A 13,584-nucleotide genomic window follows, 5' to 3' on the forward strand; every position below is an offset into this window, starting at 1 on the left:
TTTTTTTTTTGCGGTACGCGGGCGTCTCACTGTTGTGGCCTCTCCCGTTGCGGAGCACAGGCTCCGGACGCGCAGGCTCAGCGGCCATGGCTCATGGGCCCAGACGCTCCGCAGCATGTGGGATCTTCCCGGACCGGGGCACGAACCCGCGTCCCCTGCATCGGCAGGTGGACTCTCAACCACTGTGCCACCAGGGAAGCCCAACAAGTCATTTTTCATAGGCATTCACACTAATCATGGAACCTTATTAAGGACAATGATCAATTATTAAAGAGATACTCTGCAACTGAGCACAAAAAAAGGTTACCTTGTGATATCCAATGATGAAGACTGAACTTGGTTTTTCAGCCACAGAGCAGATAAACGTAGGAAGGTACTCTGTTTATATGTGTCGCCAGTTTGATGGACCAATAAATTCACACCAGAGAGCCAAGTATTTTTCAGTTTACTGATAAGAAAGTCTAAAATCAAGATGTCAACAGTGATTCATAATCCCTATGAAGTAACTATAATCAGTACAAAATGTCTGAAAGAACTCATTGCAGATCTGAGATTTGTAAGGTACCATTAAGAAAACATAAAATTACTATTCAATGGCTAAAACAAAATAACTATGTCATAAATACACAATAATGTAAGCTAACTCATGCCATATAAATGTAAAAATGCTAAGATTTTTTTTCAAGAGTATTTTTTACATTCCTTTCACAAATAAGTCTGAATTAACATATAAGACAGGAATACAGTCCTTAAAAAGGGAATCTCAATTTCATTTTACTATACACCAAGATTGAATGTCTTTAACTATAAGAGAAGAAGGTATTAATGTCCCCCTTTATAAATATGGAAACTGAGGCATCAAGAAATTAAGCAACTTGTGAGAGCTACTGAGTGAAGGAGCTAAGATGCTAACTCATCTATCATGGCCCCTTCCAAAACCGTTTCCTTGATATCAAGTAAAAACTTTAGATATAATGTCTACATACACCTTTAACTTGGTTTCTAAAGCTGAAAGTGTTTAAGATTTGTAGTCCTTTACTCAAAATGCTTTCAAAGTTCAAACACATTATGATTCAATTAATAAAGCCTGGGCACTTACACTATGAAGATCAGAGCCGGAGATTCCCAACAAAACATTTGAGCAGTAGGCTATTACCTGTCAAATGTGTTTTTTCTTTGCTCTCAGCACACAACTGAAAGAGAGTTAACAATAAATCTTCAGATGATGGCATTAGCAAGCATCCTTTTGCTGAGCTGAAATAGTTATAGGCCACATCACAGATAAAAGACACTGATGAGTCATTATTTTCAGCTTCTGACAATTTCTTTGCTTTGGATAAAGTTTCATGAAGTTTAACAATAATTCTTTCAACATATACTTCTCCAATCAAGTAATCTACAGAAAAAAATTCAAACAGACAAAATACAAGAAATATTAACAGTGTGTTTTCCTTTTTTTAATCTTTGTTTTTAATTTTTTAACCAATGTATTTTAATACTTTACTTGGGGTTAACATTCCATCTTGGTCTCGCCATGTGTTTTTTTTTTTTTTTTTTTAAAAGGTGTTTATGTTTTAGATAAAAGAAAATCACATCAACACATCAATCTGTTCCCCACACATAAAAAAAAAGCTATTTTAAATTAAGTAAAAAAGCAATGTTAGACAAAATTAGAGTGAATGGCTAAATTCAAAACCCTTTAAAATATAAAACTAAAAGTATTAAATATCTTCCAAGTCATGTTACAGAGATTTATTAACATTTAGGGTGCTTACAAAATTCAGATATTTGAGTGAACTAAATCTTGTTATTCTCAACTAATATTATGCAAACTGAGCAGCATGGAATCCTCCCAAAAGGTGAAAAAACTACTCCCTCCCTACTAAAAACCAAAAGCCATATTTTTACCTACCATTTTTAACATGTTGGGATAATACCAAGCTTAAAAGAGACCATCTTTCTGAGAAGTAAGATTCAGAAGATACTGTGGATTCCAAGTTCTTATTACAAAGATGATCTGCCAAGGTTACCAATCTCTCGCCAAGGATATCTCCTTTTAGCCAAGGAGTTACTAAAGCATGTTTATCTGAACTAGAACATGCCTAAAACCATAAAATTAAAGCAAAGATTAGAAGCAAGATCAAAAAGTAGACTTGCCAAAATATTACTTGTACCATATTACCTCCTTTCATCATCGTGGCCTCAACATCATCCCCCATGCCTCCTCCTCAAGTTCTAAGAAGGCTGGTATCGTCCCTATTCCCCACTAAGCCTTGATTATGTATGCCTCCATGCTTTGTTCATTCTATCTTCCCAACCATAAATATTCCCCTTCTTCTTTATTTATGAAAATCACATCCATTATTTGAGATTTAGTATAAATCCCACCTGCTTTGTGAAGTCTCCCCCATCCATGCCAGCCCATACTCATCACTGCTTTTCTCTGAATCTCTAGAGCACTCACTAGGTTGTATTATTATTTATAATGTTTCATCTGTGTATGTGTTATTTCCAATGAAACTGTAAGTTCCTTGAGAGCAGAGACTGTCTTAAACTTCTTTGATACCTGCTATCAACACTGCAGATATGTTCAATGAATAATGAATGAACTTTAAAGACAGATTTTAAAATGCACTACAAATATTAAATTTTTGTTCATTAATTTTGCTAAAGAACAATTAACATATAATAGTGGTAAATTACTTCAATATGAACAATGGGACTTATCATTTGCCCAAATTTTCTGAAATAGTTACTGGGGTAGATAGCTGACAGCAACTGGTTTATTTTTGTGGGGTGGGGAAGCAAGGAAAAAAACTGTAAATCCACCCCCAAAAGCATGGTGATCCATGTTCCCAAAGCTTCTTTTGGTTTAAGGGCTGAGAAGAAAGGAATTTGCAACTTGGCTCATTTCAAAGCAATCTGGAAAAAAAAAAAAAATCCAAGTGCAGATTGGGTAGTGCCCCCAAAACTGTTTTATCTCCTTATTTAAAAAATTGTAGGTAATGAGAGCTCCTATTTTAGTCCACGCTTTACCACTATTCTGGCTTTATGACCTTAGACAAACCTCTTAACCAACCTGGGCCTATTTCCTAATTTGAAAAATGAAGGTTAACTTAGAAAATCTCTAAGGTTCTTTCTGGTTACAAAAGTCAGGTTTGTTTTTAAGGAAGCTGACTTTAGGACTCTGCTCATAAAGTATGATGTTGCATAAAAACAAGAAAAACTAGAACTTAGATGGCTATAATATTGGCTTTCCTACGATAGCTTACCAAATAAAACCAATCTATTTTATAGAATCCTACAGAATCCAAAAAGCAAACTTCTGAATAAAATGTCTCTCAGGTTAATAAGACATGAAGTCCAACTTCTCAATGTTTTAACATATCCACAGAAAGAATCTAACAGGGGTTAGGGAGACTAGTTAGTCACACAAGTACAGGAAGCAAACACTGGCTATGAACTTCCAAACACTGCCCAGGAAGAGTCTTCCAAACAGATGTACCTGAACTACAGATGTACCTGAACAGATGTACCTGAACCTGGCAGGTACATTCCTAAGTTGGAAATGGATATATCCATCTTTATCTTATCAAATTATTAACTATATACTTTTGCTCTGATTCTAGACTTATCAAGCAGCTTTCTCATAATTTGGCTTTTCATGTAGCCTGCCTATAGGGAGAGGAGGTACTGAATAAAGTAATTCAAAATGGTGTGCCAGTAAGTTATATTTCCCATTGAAAAAGAGTAAATTAATACTCTGTAATTATTTTGTAAAAATAAACTATTGGGGGAAATAGGGAGTTATTGTTTAATGGGTATAGTTTCTATTTTACAAGGTGAAAAAGTTCTGGAGATTGGTTGACCAATAATGTGAATAAACAACACTACTGTACACTCAGAAATTGTTACTATGGCAAATTATATGTTTTTTTCAATATAATTTAAAAAGACAGAAAAAAAGAAACTTGTAAATTAGAGTTATGTAAGTAAAATTTTAAAATAATGAAAAAATTCTTTAAGAAAAGGAAGACTTTTAGGCAGCTAGTCATAACATTTCTATGGTTGGAAAAGTGTTACGTTATATCATTTACATCTTCATTAGGAAAGAATACTTAAGCCATTTAAAAATTTTTCTGAATTATGTTTCTTTGTATTATTTTCATCACTAATTTTCTTACTTAGTCAAATGGCAATTAAATAAAGGTGGGAAGACTTTAGTTTGCCTGTATAGTATTCCAGGGTAAAACAAACTTAATTTCCTGATGCGTTCTACTCAAAGCGAGAACCATTCAATCCATTTCTACAGAAGAAAAAATAACTAGGATAACAGCAGAAACCTTAGTTTAAAAGATAAACTAAGATAAATGCTTAACTCTTCCTTTGTTACCCACTAGGGAAGAGACACTGGATCTTCCAGAACCTGTTCATTCTTCCCTGATACTCCTAACCAGAAAAATAATACTATAGAAAGGTGAACACCATGGCTTTTCAAATTATGAGAAGAAAGTTACAATAATAAGGAAGTTCTCTAACAGAGACACCTAATCACATACCATTATGTGACTATAGCTGTGGTTTAATTTTTGTATACCTATAAATACAAAAAAAAAGAGAAAAATCTCTAAGATACCTTTTCAATGACCTGAAGAATAGAATTCCATTTCAGATCCACCTAAAAGAAGAAAAAGAGAAACAATCTGCTAGAAAAAACAGTAACTGGTAAAATTTTTTATAAGTAAATGAAGTGACCATGGAACCACTACAAAACTAAAACATTTTTTTAGCAAGTCCAGCTTTAAAAAGTATGGACTGAAAGAACTTACCCTTTTATTACCAGGCTTTTGTCATCTTAACATATTTACTCTTACTGAACAGCTACCCAGAAGTCTCACATACTTCCCAATCCCAATCAAGAATATATTTCTTTAAACTGACATTCATAGTTAAGAAACAGTCCCAAAATAACCCCCATACAGGTCTCATTCTACTCATCCATAATCAGTGTGCCAGTGTAAACCATTATAGTTTAAAAAGATACAGGGAACTCCCTGGTGATCCAGTGGTTAGGGCTCCATGCTTCCACTGTAGGGGGCACGGGTTTGATCCCTGGTCAGGGAAGAAAGACCCCGCATGCAGGCATGCATGAATGAATGAATAAATAAATAACTGAAAATAAAAAGATACAGAACAGTAATACCTCAATTAGATCATCCAAGACAGCTTTTCTTTCCATATGACTATCACAGCAACAAAGGGCACTGTACAAAATGTCCACCAAGAAACTAGCATCCTTCCTTTGATCTTCATTTAGCCAACCTATTACTTTCTGGTATAAAAACTGTATCGCGGGATTTTTTTGTGCAAGTTTGGCTATTTCAAGAGGTTTGGCTTTGACAATACTCTGTTTTTCATCACCTAACAGCACTTTAAATACTTGGCTTGAAGAGAAGGAGTTGAGCAGAGTGGAAAGAAACCTTAGATGTTGCTCCGACTTTTGTTCATTGACATAATTAACACTCATTTCTGCTAGTTTACAGACTAAGTCTTCCAAAGGTTTTTTCCTTAGGGGTGATACAAGGTCTGAGCAACTGTGAGTGAGAGAAGGTTCAGCCATTAATTCAGAGCCTTCACTATTCTCTCCTTCTGAGGAGACATATTTCTCATTCTCTTTATTACTTTCAGGCATCTCATCAGCAAATCTAACCTTACCAACGTTTTTTTTATTTAACTTCAAGGAGCTCTTTGGCTTCTGAAGGACCTGTAATAGGTTAGAAACACCCAAAACTGACTTAACATCAGTTTCAGGCTCATTGATTTTCTCAACACAGATCTCTGACAGTCTTTCCCAGAAATTCAGTAGCACTTTCTCCAAATTGTAAGCTGTTTTATCATCTTTATCCAAATCTGCTTTGGCTTCCCATGAACTTAAAGTTTCTGCCAAATGGTTAAACAGCTGCTCATCTTGCAATCTCGGGTCTTTGAGAACTGCATCAATAAAAGGAATCAACTAAAAGAGAAGGTAGAAATATTAAAGTTCAGTTGTCAGGGAAAATGAAATTTAAACAAGGTATTTGTAAAACACTATAAATTTTCATAGTTAATAACTGAAAAACATGAATTTTTTCCCAGAACTACGAAAAGAGTTAATTTGAACCTGAAAATCATCTTCATATCATTCAGAGAGCCTAACGATTTCACTGTATCTCCCCAAATTACTTCTTTTTTATGATATAATTGACGAAGATCATTGGTCATCAACTCTTTTGATCTTCTGAACTTATTCAAAGTGTTTTGCTTTTTTCTAAACCAATATGAAAGACATATAGGACCCACAGAATTCAGAATGCTTTCTCTTAAATTACAAAGGTAAGAGAAATTAACTATCTGAGACATCAAGTAGGATCTAGGCTTATGTAATCATATTAATTTCCTACCATAAGGAACGATATTCCAGGACCCGCTCTCATCACTAGTTCTAAAAGCCAAGCACAATTGCTCACAAAAGGATAAATGTACTACATATTTTAGAAGGAACAAGATGATTATAATATAAACTAAAATACAAAATGTTGAAAATTGCATCTTCTAAATTGTTTTGCATTGCGACTCTCTAAAACAGAGTTTGTACAACCAGAGAGTGACTAGTACTTAGGCATTATGGTATTATGATAACAACTAACAATACAGAAATTTTCACTTATTGGTCAGCAATACACATTACTTAATTTGTAAATCGTAAAAATGAAATCTTTACAAGGAAGGCTAATTAATAAAAATGGCAACAAGACACAATGAGCTTGATTCTTTATAGTTAGTGTGCAAAGGCACTGATGATTTTTACATTATAAATACCTGATCATTGACGAGCATCTCTTCTATCTCTTCCTCACCTAAGTTTTGCTGCATTATAAAACGTAAGCATTCAAAAAAAGCAGATATTACTGCTGAGCACTCTGAAAAGCTGGTTTTGGTTCTTTCTGTTGATAGCCTAAGAAATAATAAATACCTGTGGCTTATTCCTTCATGAAAAAGAAAATAAGCAATACAAAAATACCAAAATAAAGGCATGAAAAAGAATTTCTAAAAATAATTTCTTCAATGAAAAACTAAGAACAACCAAAATACAGCCCGATTAGAATATAAACTTGAAGAACTATGAAAAATAGCATATCTTCAAAAATGTATCAACAAAAGATAACATATTTATTTTCTATTCATGGACCAATTCATCTGCAAATTTCAAAGAGAGGACTTAACCAAATAAAGATAATACTGTAGTGGAAAAAAAAAATTTTAATCATTAATAAAACTGGGTATCTTTTACTAAGTTCAACAAATACGCTGAAATGACGTTTTAAGTGTGACTTTAAACAGCTATTATATTTAAGTTAATGGGAAAGTTCACTGGTTCATTTTCTGCACTCAGGCATTTGTATTTATCAACATACCAAAAAATGGGTCATTGAAAAAGAGCCTATTTCCACCTAAGGGCCTTGCCATAATTTATCTCACTTTCTGCTGCATACTACCACTGAAGTGTTGAAAGTACCCAAAAAAAGAATTCCAATTGTAATTCTCTGAAAACTTTAAAAGTGTTTAATGAACAGCAAAACAATTTGGGGAAATTTACATATGATAATAACAAGTATGTCGTTCTGCCCATTTATGAAAATAAGAAAAAATCTATTTTGCTTTAAAGGTCAAGAATTTAAATTCCTTACCCTGCAATTAGGGAGGTGAGAAAATTTTTGAAGAAATCCAACTTTGGATCTGTAATAGACTGAGGGAGTTTGCTGATAAATGGCAGAAGATAAGGATATATGACAGCAGCCAGACCCCGACCTCCTTCACGAACCATAGCTGACAGCTTGGGAAACACACTTTTTTTTGCATTTACATGAAGCCAACAGTCCTTCCCCCAAAAAAAAAAAAAAAAGATTATAATAATAATTAGAGATCATAAACATACATTTCCCAATTAAGAGAGAAGACATACAGACTCTCAAAAATAAAAATCAAGTATTCTAACTAAAGAGGGTCAAAATCTCTCACCACCATTAAAAAGTAGAAGTCTGAAATTATAAGAAATTTATTACATTTAGTAATTATGTATACAACATACTTCCAGGACAATATTGATCAGAAATAACTATTTAGGGACTTCCCTGGTGGTCCAGTGGTAAAGAATCCACCTTACAATGCAGGGGACGTGGGTGTGATCCCTGGTCAGGGAACTAATATCACACATACTGCGGGGCAACTAAGCCCGCACGCCACAACTACTGAGCTCGCGCACCTCAACTAGAGAGCCTGTGTGCAGCAAACTACAGAGCTTGCACACACTGGAACCCGTGTGCCACAACTACAGAGCCCACGTGCCCTGAAGCCTGCGCACCACAACTAGAGAAGAGAAAACAACCCGCACGACACAACTAGAGAGAAGCCCGCACATAGCAACGAAAGATCCTGCATGACTCAATGAAGATCCCACGTGCTGCAACTAAGGTCTGAGGCAGCCAAAAAAGAAGTAATATTTAACTGAAAAGACTTCTATAAAAGCTGCTTTCTAAACAAACAAACAAAAAACCTGCTTTCTAAAAGGGACAGCAATATTTAATCTTAAATATAATATTCAGATGTTGATTTCATTGGGCCATATAAGTTTTAAAGGATATTGATATGACTAAACTGAAAGTAAAATAAAAATGCTATACCATTTTATAGTCAGTTTAAGATTTATACAAAGCTTTGGATTAAATATTTTATTCCCAGGAAAGCATTTTTCTAGCAAGTTTTAAATATTACAATCTGATAGGCTCTCTCACATGGTATCTAAGGCTTCTAAAATACAACTAAGAAGACAAATATTCCCAGCTGTACTAAATGTACCTCTTTAACCTACCTCAATAGTTGTAAGTGTGTAAAGCACAGCTTCCCAGAGAGCAGGGCATACAATGGGGTCACTGTCATCAATGCTAAGAAGGACAGATGGGCTCACTTTGGATGCTTCATCTTTCATCAACTGTGGAGTACGCTGGCACAAAGCAGAAACTAACTCAAAATAGGCTGAGCGGATCTGAAAGAAAAAATGGAAAGCTGAATTAAACTAAAGCCTAGTCAAGGTATGATAAAATTTTATTTATGGTAATGGCAGGAAGGCTATTCATACTAACCCTTCCATTAATAAAACTAAAGGGGCTAGAAAAAATACTTTTTAAAAATCTGAAGAACACCACAGAACTTAAATGACATTAGGAATTACCAAGCCAAAAGTGAAGGCAGAAAGAATTCAACTTTCTATTTCTTTGGCTCAAGCAAATACAAATCCTCTCTAGTGTAAGAAGCCTTCATTTGGGGGCTCAAATTATCCCTATGAATATACTAGTCAGCACAAAGTTAAATACAGCCAAACAAAAAATAAGACACCATGACCCACTATGCAGAAACAAAAGATAACACAGAGACCTGAGACTTTAACTCTTATAATTATCTATCAGTTACAAGCACCATATCAACAATGTTTATTATATTTAAAGAAACAAAAGTTTAAAGAAATTTGAACGGAAAACGATCTTAGAAAAAGCACAGCAGATCTGAAAAAGAAACAAGCACAATTCCTAAACTAAAAATAAATACACAAATAAATAGAGCACAATTCATAGTTTAACAGCGTCATACTCAACATTAAGAGTCTACAACTATTTCCATTAAAGTAAGAAACAAGAAAAGGAAGCCCGCTACCACTTCTATTCAACGTGGTACTGAGAACCTAATTAATACAGAGAAAAGGTGGAAAAAAAGAAACTAGAAAGTAACCCAAATTACTGTTTATAATCATAGCAAAAGAAAAGGCTATAAAAAATATTCCAAAAAATCTAAAGACAGGACTTCCCTGGTGGCACAGTGGTTAAGAATCTGCCTGCCAATGCAGGGGACATGGGTTCGAGCCCTGGTCTGGGAAGATCCCACATGCCATGGAGCAACCAAGCACGTGCACCACACCTACTGAGCCTGCGCTCTAGAGCCTGTGAGCCATGACTACTGAGCCTGCACACCACATAGTGAAGCCTGCGTGCCTAGAGCCCATGCTCCGCAACAAGAGAAGCCACTGGAATGAGAAGCCCGCGCACTTCAATGAAGAATAGCCCCCGCTCGCAGCAACTAGAGAAAGCCCACGCCCAGCAGTGAAGACCAAAAGCAGCCAAAAAATAAATTAATTAGTAAATTTTTTAAAAATTTAGGAAAAGGAAAGCTAAAGACAAATAATAAGAACAGGAGGAAGAGGAGCTTCAAGATGGCGGAGGAGTAAGACGTGGAGATCACCTTCCTCCCCACAGATACATCAGAAATACATCTGCATGTGGAACAACTCCTACAGAACACCTACTGAATGCTGGCAGAAGACCTCAGACCTCCCAAAAGGCAAGAAACTCCCCACGTACCTGGGTAGGGCAAAAGAAAAAAGAAAAAGCAAAGACAAAAGAATAGGGACGGGACCTGCACCAGTGGGATGGAGCCGTGAAGGAGTAAAGGTTTCCACACACTAGGAAGCCCCTTCGCGGACAGAGACTGCGGGTGGCGGAGGGGGGAAGCTTCGGAGCCACGGAAGAGAGCGCAGCCACAGGGGTGCAGAGGGCAAAGCGGGGAGATTCCCGCACGGAGGATCGGTACCGACCGGCACGCACCAGCCGGAGAGGCTTGTCTGCTCACCCACCGGGGTGGGTGGGGCTGGGAGCTGAGGCTCGGGCTTCGGAGCTTATATAGCAGGGAGAGGACTGGGGTTGGCGGCATGAACACCGCCTGAAGGGGTTAGTGCACCACAGCTAGCCAGGAGGGAGTCCGGGAAAAAGTCTGGACCTGCCGAAGAGGCAAGAGACTTTTTCTTGCCTCTTTGTTTCCTAGTGCGCGAGGAGAAGCGATTAAGAGCGCTGCTTAAACGAGCTCCAGAGACGGGCGCGAGCCGCGGCTATCAGCACGGACCCCAGAGACGGGCATGAGACGCTAAGGCTGCTGCTGCTGACACCAAGAAGCCTCTGTGCGAGCACAGGTCACTCCCCACACCGACGCACAGCGCCTCAGGCTGGTGCAATGTCACGCCAGCCTCTGCCGCAGCAGACTTGCCCCGCATTCGTGCCCCTCCCTTCCCCCCACCCCAACCCGGCATGAGTGAGCCAGAGCCCTCGAATCAGCTGTTCCTTTAACCCTGTCCTGTCGGACCGAAGAGCAGACGCCCTCCAGCAACCTACACACAGAGGTGGGTCCAAATCCAAAGCTGAGCCCCGGGAGCTGTGCAAACAAAGAAGAGAAAGGGAAACCTCTCCCAGCAGCCTCAGAAGCAGCAGATTAAAGCTCCACAATCAACTTGATGTACCCTGCATCTGTGGAATACCTGAATAGACAACGAATCATCCCAAATTGAGGAGGTGGACTTTGGAAGGAACGATATATATATTTTTTTCCGTTTTTCTCTTTTCGTGTGTATGTGTATGCTTCTGTGTGTGATTTTGTCTGTATAGTTTTGCCTTTACCATTTGTCCTAGGGTTCTGTTTGTCCGTTTTTGTTTTTTTTTTAAGTATAGTTTTTAGTGCTTGTTATCATTGGTGAATTTTTTTTGGTTTGGTTGCTCTCTTCTTTCTTTCCTTTTTTTTTAATTACTTTAAATTTTTTTTTAATAATTATTTTTTATTTTAATTATTTTATTTTACTTTATTTTATCTTCTTCTTTTTTTCTTTCTTTTATCTTCTCCCTTTTATTCTGAGCCGTGTGGATGAAAGGCTCTTGATGCTCCAGCCAGACATCAGGCCTGTGCCTCTGAGGTGGGAGAGCAAAGTTCAGGACACTGGTCCACAAGAGACCTCCCAGCTCCACATAATATCAAACGGCGAAAATCTCCCAGAGATCTCCAACTCAACACCAAGACCCAGCTCCACTCAACGACCAGCAAGCTGCAGTGCTGGACACCCTATGCCAAACAACTACCAAGACAGAAACATAACCCCACCCATTAGCAGAGAGGCTGCTAAAATCATAATAAGGCCACAGACACCCCAAAACACACCACCAGACGTGGAGCTGCCCACCAGAAAGACAAGATCCAGCCTCATCCACCAGAACACAGGCACTAGTCCCCTCCACCGGGAAGCCTGCACAACCCACTGAACCAACCTTAGCCACTGGGGACAGACACCAAAAACAACGGGAACTACGAACCTGCAGGCTGCAAAAAGGAGAACCCAAAAACAGTAAGTTAAGCAAAATGAGAAGACAGAGAAACACACAGCAGATGAAGCAGCAAGGCAAAAACCCACCAGACCTAAAAAGTGAAGAGGAAATAGGCAGTCTACCAGAAAAAGAATTCAGAATAATGATAGTAAAGATGATCAAAACTCTTGGAAATACAATGGAGAAAATACAAGAAACATTTAACAAGGATCTAGAAGAACTAAAGAGCAAACAAACAGTGATGAACAACACAATAAATGAAATTAAAAATTCTCTAGAAGGGATCAATAGCAGAATAACTGAGGCAAAAGAACAGATAAGTGACCTGGAAGACAAAACAGTGGAAATAACTACTGCAGAGCAGAATAAAGAAAAAGAATGAAAAGAATTGAGGACAGTATCAGAGACCCCTGGGACAACATTAAACACACCAACATTCGAATTATAGGGGTCCCAGAAGAAGAAGAGAAAAAGAAAGGGACTGAGAAAATATTTGAGGAGATTATAGTTGAAAACTTCCCTAATATGGGAAAGGAAATAGTTAATCAAGTCCAGGAAGCACAGAGAGTCCCATATAGGATAAATCCAAGGAGAAACATGCCAAGACACATATTAATCAAACTATCAAAAATTAAATACAAAGAAAAAATATTAAAAGCAGCAAGGGAAAAATAACAAACAAGGGATCAGGTTAACAGCTGATCTTTCAGCAGAAACTCTGCAAGCCAGAAGAGAGCAGCAGGACATATTTGAAGTGATGAAGGAGAAAAACCTACAACCAAGATTACTCTACCCAGCAAGGATCTCATTCAGATTTGACGTGCTCCCAATGCAGGGGGCCTGGGTTTGATCCCCGGTCGGGGAACTAGATCCTGCATGCATGTCACAACTAAGAGCTCACATGCTGCAACTAAAAGACCCTGTGAGCTTGGGACTTCCCTGGTGGCGCAGTGGTTAAGCATCTGCCTCCCAATGCAAGCGACACAGGTTTGAGCCCTCGCCCAGGAAGATCCCACATGCTGCAGAGCAACTAAGCCCGTGCGCTACAACTACTGAGCCTGTGCTCTAGAGCCCGCGTGCCGCAACTACTGAAGCCCTCGCACCTACAGTGCAAGGAAGAGTAGCTCCCACTCGCCGCAACTAGAGAAAGCCCACGCGCAGCAAAGAAAACCCAACGGCCAAAAAAATAATTAATTAATTAATTTAAAAAAAGATCCCGCATGCCGCAACTAAGACCCGGCGCAGCCTAAATAAATAAATAAATATTTCTTTAAACAAACAAACAAAAAGTATATATGTATAAAAATTATATGTATAAAAATATGTATATATGTATACATATACATGTATATAT

General features: G+C 37.7%; 1 protein-coding gene across 5 annotated transcripts in view; it reads right to left on the reverse strand.

Annotated features, from left to right (window-relative positions):
- The window catches only part of LTN1 (listerin E3 ubiquitin protein ligase 1), a 71,577-nt gene that overhangs the window by 45,708 nt on the left and 12,285 nt on the right, over positions 1–13,584 (reverse strand). For all 5 annotated transcript variants that reach the window (XR_004480461.2, XR_007477345.1, XM_033418146.2 and 2 more), the window contains exons 7-14: positions 8,909–9,082; positions 7,728–7,918; positions 6,859–6,994; positions 5,204–6,013; positions 4,637–4,678; positions 1,913–2,102; positions 1,157–1,396; positions 308–461 (exon numbers count right to left, since the gene is read on the reverse strand). Coding sequence is in view for 3 of the 5 variants with exons in the window: in XM_033418146.2 (XP_033274037.2) it covers positions 308–461; positions 1,157–1,396; positions 1,913–2,102; positions 4,637–4,678; positions 5,204–6,013; positions 6,859–6,994; positions 7,728–7,918; positions 8,909–9,082 (1,937 nt within the window). In the remaining 2 variants the exon portion in view is untranslated. The remainder of the gene's footprint in view (positions 1–307; positions 462–1,156; positions 1,397–1,912; positions 2,103–4,636; positions 4,679–5,203; positions 6,014–6,858; positions 6,995–7,727; positions 7,919–8,908; positions 9,083–13,584) is intronic.

This window comes from Orcinus orca, chromosome 5 (assembly GCF_937001465.1).
Source record: "Orcinus orca chromosome 5, mOrcOrc1.1, whole genome shotgun sequence".
Classification (NCBI taxonomy): Eukaryota; Metazoa; Chordata; class Mammalia; order Artiodactyla; family Delphinidae; genus Orcinus; species Orcinus orca.